This window comes from Gadus macrocephalus, chromosome 10 (genome assembly GCF_031168955.1).
Source record: "Gadus macrocephalus chromosome 10, ASM3116895v1".
Lineage (NCBI taxonomy): Eukaryota > Metazoa > Chordata > Actinopteri > Gadiformes > Gadidae > Gadus > Gadus macrocephalus.
In genome coordinates, this window is record NC_082391.1 from 18748020 (window position 1) to 18756537 (window position 8518).

Below are 8518 nucleotides of genomic sequence, written 5' to 3' on the forward strand. Positions count from 1 at the left end.
TGAAACGTTTGGGGAGACACGGACGAGTTCAGGGGCAAATCTGTTCTGTGTGTTCAGCTGTGTTGGAAGCTTTAGAAACAGCGCGGATTGTGTGTGGTCTGAGAGGGTTGGCGGGAGATGATTTTAACCATCGGATATTCCGATTGGTTTTGTGCTGCTAGGAGAACGAATCAGCGGGTTTGTGGGAGGAGCGGAAGTGACGATGGTAAACAAACCACTTAAACAGAGATGGCGCAGAGCTACAGACAACAATACATTGTTGCCCTGCATTTTTTTGATACTTCTACATATTTCTGGAAGCCATGGCTGCGTGGACCAAATAGAGGAGCATGTCATAGTGTGTGTGCTTTGTTTTTCTAATCTGATAATCTATGGTCTGCACTCCGTTCCGTCATTTCCTTTTCTTTTTTTTTGCATCTCGCGCAAGCGCAGAACTTACAGGCTACTGAGTCGTTGGCAGCAGTCACCAGGGAGATCCAACCACCAACGGAGTGGTCGGATAAAGGCAGTTGGCCGTTGGTTTGATTCGGGGTGTGTGCGCGCCCATCTACTTACATACACAACATATTGGCGACGAAGAATTACTTTTCTTGGGATTTCACAACCTCCTGCTTTCCTGGACACTCCTGGTGAGCCGACAATGTTATATACATCGTGGATAAAGATGTTTGAAAATTATCTAGTGGCAATCATTGCGGACGAGGAGAAAACGCGCACTATTGCGAGTCTTAAAGGTGACATATTATAACACAAGGTGTGAGTGTGATTAGCCGTTACAAGCCGTTTTGAAAGTCTTCCTCTTCTGTCATCACAAGTGGGTGTGTCAATCTAGATGTATGACGGATAGATGAGCAACGTTTGCTACAGAGCACTGGGTCTATCCAGCACACATCTAGGTGGACACGCCCACTTGTGATGTCAGAAGAGGCCTATTTTAATTTTCAAAACGCCTTGTATCGGCTGATCACACTCACACCTGGTGGTATAATATTACCTTGTTACCTTAAGGTAAAGATATGGTTAAGGGACCCATTACAGACTCTCCTTGCGTCCACCGCAAGGGCCTGACCCCTAAAAACTAACCCTGCGTTGAGGTGCCGCAGCAGCAAGGGCTGTGATTGTTCCGCAAACTACATCATTTCCGGCAACCCACTTTTCCGGTTCTTATGGTGTGTTTGAGATGCATCGTACACCACCCGCGGAAGTTGCTCTTGTGACATCACTTCCTGACTTGTAGCACTTCGTAGCAATCCGTATGTCTATGTGGGTATCCCTACGAAACCCCTCAAAAACAAACAACAAAACTTTACATTGTGTTGCACGCACCGCTAGACCGCGAAATGCATAAATTGGTGACCGGATTGAAGCAGCAATGTAATCAAGTATTGAAGAGCATTCAAAATTAAACATTAAACAACATTAAAACGACCAACGTGGTACAAATACAAAGAAAACACATCTCATTACGGGCTCAGCCATCTTTGTTGGTCGTGGCGTACAGTTAACCTTGCTAAATACGGTGGACTCTCAGGAGCCTGAGTGGATACGACCGAAAGGGGGCGTGCCAGGTGAAATGTCGCAAGACAGCTTGGAGATTTGCCACCTTGCAACTCGTGCGGGGGGTGTACAATGCATCTCAAACACATCATTGGACCCCACTGCTGCTTCACTGTTTGGGCACTGAGGGCCAGTGAATTTTTCTTACACTTCCTGACAAGGAGGACTTACAAGTCTGCATACAATGCTTTACAAGCCTTTTTTTCTTCCAGGGGTTAAGGGGGAATCCTCCTCACGTGTAATGGCCAAGTGGACCGAAGAAATGGAGGAGCAGCTGATTGCTCTGGTGGAAGAGAGACCACCGTTGTACAACATCACGCTACAGGGCTATTCCAACCGGAATAGGAAGGACCAACTGTGGCGTGAGATCGAGAGCGAGCTCCATCTATCAGGTAATATCTCCTACTTTTGCACAACATGCAATCAATGTATTAGCACGACAATGCATGGAAAACAAGACCTGAAAATAGTCAAACGATCGCTTAATGTTGTCCGCCTTGGTCGAAAATCTTTGTAATCAGTGCTCTGTACACAGAATACGAGTGTTTGTTGTTGGCATTCAGTTTGATTTTGCTAGTCGGCCAGCTTGCAAAAGGGGACATATCATTGAACTGTCTTTGGTGCCTTTCAGGCAAAGAAGTTCGTAGGAAATGGGACAACCTCCGTACGACCTACAATCGCTTTAAAAAAACGGCCCCGAGGACGACGAGACAACAGTGGACCCTCGATCGGATGCAGTTCATTGAGCCACACACCAAGAGGAAGGGGAACACCTCCAACCTCAATCGCAGGGTGATAAAATGTATCATCTCTGCCTTTACTAAAATATGGTCGTCTATAAAATAACGTGTGCTCCTTTTTTTGTAAATGGCAAGCATGCCCTGTTATGAATAGGAGGATACCATTAAATTAAATTACATTTTATTTGTATAGTCCTTAATCACCATTACAGTCTCAAAGGGCTTAACAGGCCAAACACCCACCTGACCCTAGCTCCCAAAAGGGCAAGAAAAAACTCCCTTAATCTGCAAGGAAGAAATCTTGAGGAAGAATGCAGATTGGGGGATCCCTCCTTCCAGGGACGGTCAGTGTGTGGCACAACGCAGTGGGTACCATAATCCACCCTTGCTCTTTTGTTTAGGAATTGTGTGAGGCTGGGGCGCCTGAGGGGGCGAGCATGGTGACCGATTCCTCTCTGGAGGGCAGTGGCAGCACACTACCAGAGGAGCCAGAGTTGGACATCCCGCTGGCTGGCTCCCCGATTGCAGAGTCGGCCATCTGTGCTTTTCTTGGAAATTCACAACCTCCTGCTTTCCTGGACACTCGTGGTGAGCCGACAATGTTATATACATCGTGGATAAAGATGTTTGAAAATCTTTTCGCGCCACTCACTGCTGAGCAGTGCTGCTCTCTTTGTATTGATTTCGGCCAAATAACGGCTCGGAAACATTCGATAATGCTTGAATAATGGCAGCCAACTGTTTAGGAAATTAGAACTGTGGATTTACAAATCATGGCCCAAATAACAAGAATAAAAGTTATAGCACAAATTAAATAAAAGGCTTTACTAATTTCCGTTTATGATAACTCATAATATCTGACACATGGGAACTCCAAGGCTTTAACATTTTTTAATTGCTTTCTATGTTATTGACTTTGGCAGATCGATATTAAAGTTGACAACAGTCAGTATGTTTGCTGATACCGTCGTTTTGCACGCAAACAGATTTTATTCTCCAGGCCTTGAAAATGCCTCCGAAAGGTCTCTGACTTTTAGCAAGACCTGATTACTGCTCCGTTGTTTTGGCACGGATGGCCAGCGAATGTTTCTTACACTTCCTCACACCAGTATGACTTACAAGTCTGCATGTGAAGCTTTACTAGCCTTTTTTTGTTCTGAGAGATAAGGGAGAGTTCTCCTCACGTATAATGTTCAAGTGGACCGAAGAAATGGAGGAGCAGCTGATTGCTCTGGTGGAAGAGAGACCACCGTTGTACAACATCACGCTACAGGGCTATTCCAACCGGAATAGGAAGGACCAACTGTGGCGCGAGATCGAGAGCGAGCTCCATCTATCAGGTAATATCTCCTACTTTTGCACAACTTGCATCAATGTAATAGCACCACAATGCATGAAAAAACAAGACGAATCGAAAATAGTCAATGCAAGATCGTTACATGTTGTCCGCCTTGGTCGAAACCCGAAATGACTACCAAGGCTTGTTTGTCCACGTATCATGTTCGACATTGGTATTCAGTTTGATGTCGCCAGTCTACTTGCTTGACTAGCGTAAATCTGACATGCAAAAAGGGATCGTTGAACTGTCTTTGGTGCCCTTCAGGGAAAGAAGTTCGGAGGAAATGGGACAACCTCCGTACGACCTACAATCGCTTTAAAAAAACGGCTCCTTTGGGAAGCTCAGGGGCCCCGAGGACAACGAGACAACAGTGGACCCTCAATCGGATGCAGTTCATTGAGCCACACACCAAGAGGAAGGAGAGCACGTCCAACCTCCCTCGCAAGGTGATAGAATCGATCATCGCTGCCCTTTTCTCAAATATGGTCTTGAAAATAATGTGTGCTGTGCTCTTCTTTTTTGTAAATGGCAAGCATGCCCTGTTATAAATAGGAGGGGACCATGGTATTAAATCCATCCTTGTTCTTTATTTTAGGAATTGTGTGATGCGGGGGCGCCTGAGGGGGCGAGCATGGTGACCGATTCCTCTTCGGAGGGCAATGGCAGCACACTACCAGAGGAGCCGGAGTTGGACATCCCGCTGGCTGGCTCCCCGACCATCTGTGAGGGTACACTCCCTGGGGTTTTGGAGTGCAGTTTGACCTCCGGAGGTACTGACCAAGGCCAGCGTCCGCCCGCAAAGCGGAAAAAGAAGCGCTGGGATGGGGCCGTGAATGAGGAGGTGGTGCTCATGCAGACCATCGGCAAAACCTTGGAAAGGATGGCAACAGGAGCACCACGGCAAGAGGAGCACAACGACTACATTTCGGTGTGCTGCAAGCGGATTGAACACCGGCTGCGAATGCTCCCGCAGCATCAGCTCGCACAGTTTGAGTACGAGATGGACTGCCTGCTCTACAGGTTTTCTCAGAACCAGATCCAGGAAACTGACTGAAAGGACCTTACTCCTCTGGCAACGGACTGAAAGGACATAAGTCCTCTATGATATTTATATTTGTGCCTTTTCCCTTTTTACTGCTCTGGAATACGGTACACCACTTTAGATAAAAAAATTTAATAAATTATAAGCTGTTTTTTTCCTGTCTCCTTTTTTCTATATTTGAACATAGGCTATATGCAGGGGTGTTGTGGTAAAATAAGATGTGGGTAATATATGAGGATGGCAGATATTGAATCCCGATAGTTGGTATTTTTACGCTGAATAATTGTGATTTATTCCTCCAACATCTGGAACTTCATCGCCAGTTCCCGACACAAAAACTGATAAGCTCCTTTTGCCTGCCGCTGTGGGATCCACGACTTCACCCACGACTAAGTATTGTATTCCACAAACGTCTTCTTAGGTCAAACGAATAATGAGATAATTACGTGCACTTTGTTTTCTAATCAGATCATCTGCATTACCTTTGCCATTTCCTGTTTTCATGTTGTGGGTAAGTTTGTTGCAGAACAAGAGCCACACACAACGTGCAAGATGTTGCTGTGCCTAATCTTACAGTCCTTAGCATTGCTCCCCCTACAAATGTGTCACAGACCCGACGTCTTACCTGTACTGTGTCTCTTCACATAAAAGATGGTCAGACGTTTGCCAGAGATCTGCTTGTAGATACTGGTTCAGCAGTCTCCATACTTCCAGAGCACATTTGCCAGAGCACATTCCTGCATGTGCCTCTTACAAAGCCGACAGTTAGATTAGCGATGTACATGAAGAAACCTATTACTGTCCTAGGGTATACAAACCACACCTTATCATGCTTATCATGCTACGCACCATTAGGCCTACAGCCTCTGCCGACTAAAACATGAAGCAATTCAAGAAGAGGCATAGATATAATCGCCTTGTGTTCAGCATCCATCCTCTCATTGCTTGTGTAAAAACAACCCATAGAATATTAGAGTTGAGGACGAAACGATAGGGTGGGCTAAGGCAAGTTTTGGGTGGGCTTGAGCCCTCCCAAAAAAGGTCTAGCTTCAACACTGGCTGTTACTGTTATGACTGTGAAGACCTTTTTTGCCACTGTGTTGAGTAGGGAAGGAAATCCACTTGAACTAATAACTGGGCAAACCCTCAGTTTATTTCAGCTAAGTTGAAATCCTTCCTTGCTGAAAGAGATATAAATCGTTGACACAGCTCTTTGTATTACCCACTAGCAAATCGGGTTATAGAACGCTTCAACAGAGTATTCAAAGACTGTTTACAGACCGAGTTTTTGCACACATACGGATCCACGACCTCAGTATGTCCTGCCAAGCTACTGCATGGTAGACTGCTCAATACAAAGCTGCACATCAGAGGCCTCCACTCTTACAAGAGAGGAATATGTGGTGTGGAATGCATTAGTGCGTTCAACTCACCCTGTTCATGAGCAGAGAGGAGTTGTGTCTCGATATCATCACTTTACTAAGACGTGGGTATTTACCATCATGCCTCATCATGCAGTAAGGGTGGGGGCCCTGGGGGAGGCTGGTACATAAACAGACACGCACACACGCACACGCACACACACACACACACACACACACACACACACACACACACACACACACACACACACACACACACACACACACACAATGGGTACTCGGCCAGGAGTGTAGATGTTTATATATATAGAAATGATTATATCTTCAGGGTGTGTATGTGTTTTTTGTGTGTTGCGCCATTAAGCAAGTGCATTAGGGCAAGTGCCTAAATGCGGGATTTTAAATTGTCTAAGAATCAATAAATTATTAAATCTCTCGAAAAAGCACAACAGGGGTGTAAAAGCCAGAAAGAATGACCATAGATAGAGAATGAACCCAGTAGCAATTTCTTATAGGAAATTTATTTTCTTGTCAATTTTGGCCATCGTTGCTGCATTGCTAGACACACTCAAAGAGGATAAGATCAGAATTTGATATGATGAGGGATAGGAGCCTGAGGGTTTGGCAAAGAGGTTGAGGGCGAGTTATATACTTTGATTCTTCAAAAGCTATTATTTCTGCACCGTTTGTGGTTAATTGTGTGTGTGTGTGTGTGTGTGTGTGTGTGTGTGTGTGTGTGTGTGTGTGTGTGTGTGTGTGTGTGTGTGTGTGTGTGTGTGTGTGTGTGTGTTTGTGTGTGCTTGTCTGTCTGACATCTGGTATTTTATTGCAATATTATTTTAATTAAACTAAAGTTAATATAAAAAGAGATGAAGTAAAGCCACATTAGTAAGTAAATACATTTATGTTAACAGGACAAATATATAATAATAATAATAATAATAATAATAATAATAATAATAATTATATATTGCAGTACTGGCCATATCCAGTTGGCGGTGCCATGGAGCTGAAAACGATCCAAAAAGTTTTGGTTTGAGCCATATTTTTGCTTGTGAGTGAAAATGATAAGCCAACTGCAACTATCAGAGCTGATCGTGCGCCTGTAATCTAAACAGAGGCGTGGCGGGTTTAGGTTACCATGACAACTGTTTTTCAAAATCATTTCAGTGTGGAACGTGGATGAAAAAAATTCCATAAACGATATGAAAACGATAGTGTGGACGGAGATCGTTCTCATTGCGAATGTGCGTTTTTATATTTACCCGGGTTAGTGTGGAGAGGCTCTCCACACAGGGACGCGGGAAGTCAGTCCGAGGGGGGGGGTGCTGAGAGAGAATCTATATAATGACGTCATAATAAATGCTGCGCAACATCCGTTGTTTACAGAGACGAGATGAGGGGTGACGTCACATTCAGGGATCCGCTCTGATAAACACTCTACTGGTGTGTAAAAAGAGTTCTGCCAACTAGCCACTGTTATTCACAAACGTTAGCAAATAAACAATGTGGAAATTAGAGTCAACTCGGCTGATACTGGGCTGAATTTCACACACTAACAACATGCCGACAAGCTGTTGCGGTCCGGGATTATACACAGCGTTCAAACAAGGATTCAGGAGGTTATTTCTAAAGGTTTACAAAGGAAAGTGACAATAATAGAAAGCCTTAATTTTCATCCAGACTTACGAGTTGTCTGATATGAGGTAGGTGACGATTTCTCCGTCAAGTGAACCGCCCGTCTTTGCTCTTTTTTTGCCAACCAGTTTACGTGCGGGATTCCAGAATCAAAACGATAACATTCAACGTGTCTATTAATATGGCAGCAACATTTTACACCAGTTTTAGAATGTTCACTACAACAGATGTTGAACACCAACATGCTTATGTAAAATCATCATAGTACCGATAATATGATAAATATCATAAAAAGGGTGGATGTCAATAATTTAATGAAAAATCATGTTGTATGATAAAATAATACAACAAAAAAAAAGTATTGATTTGTTCAGAAAACTTTCTCACTTGCAGTTACAGCCAGGGGCCGCTGCAGCACCCTAAGCACCCCCACTTCCCGCGTCCCTGGGTAACACTGTTGTTTTTTATTGGTCGTCATGAAAAAAAACATAAGGGGTAACACTGTTGTTTTTTATTGGTCGTCATGAAAAAAAACCTAAGAGGTAACACTGTCGTTTTTTATTGGTCGTCATGAAAAAAACGTAAGGGGTAACACTGTTGTTTTTTATTGGTCGTCATGAAAAAAAACATAAGGGGTAACACTGTTGTTTTTTATTGGTCGTCATGAAAAAAAACATAAAGGGGGTAACACTGTTGTTTTTTTTGGTCGTCATGAAAAAAACCATAAGGGGTAACATTGTTGTTTTTTATTGGTCGTCATGAAAAAAAAACATAAGGGGTAACCATGTTGTTTTTTATTGGTCGTCATGAAAAAAAACAT

General features: G+C 43.8%; 1 protein-coding gene across 2 annotated transcripts; it reads left to right on the top strand.

The window, feature by feature from the left end:
* The first annotated feature begins 217 nt into the window (after positions 1–217).
* On the top strand, positions 218–4829 carry LOC132466381 (uncharacterized). Of its 2 annotated transcripts, XM_060063589.1 has the most exons (8): positions 229–337; positions 433–629; positions 1770–1949; positions 2189–2349; positions 2699–2885; positions 3461–3637; positions 3901–4082; positions 4232–4829. In XM_060063589.1, the coding sequence occupies exons 3-8, from the start codon at positions 1799–1801 to the stop codon at positions 4688–4690; spliced, it is 1317 nt and encodes a 438-aa protein (XP_059919572.1). In that variant the 5' UTR covers positions 229–337; positions 433–629; positions 1770–1798; the 3' UTR covers positions 4691–4829. The 2 variants fall into 2 exon arrangements, with proteins under 2 accessions (XP_059919574.1, XP_059919572.1); XM_060063591.1 differs by having other exon boundaries at positions 218–531.
* The last annotated feature ends 3689 nt before the right edge of the window (positions 4830–8518 follow it).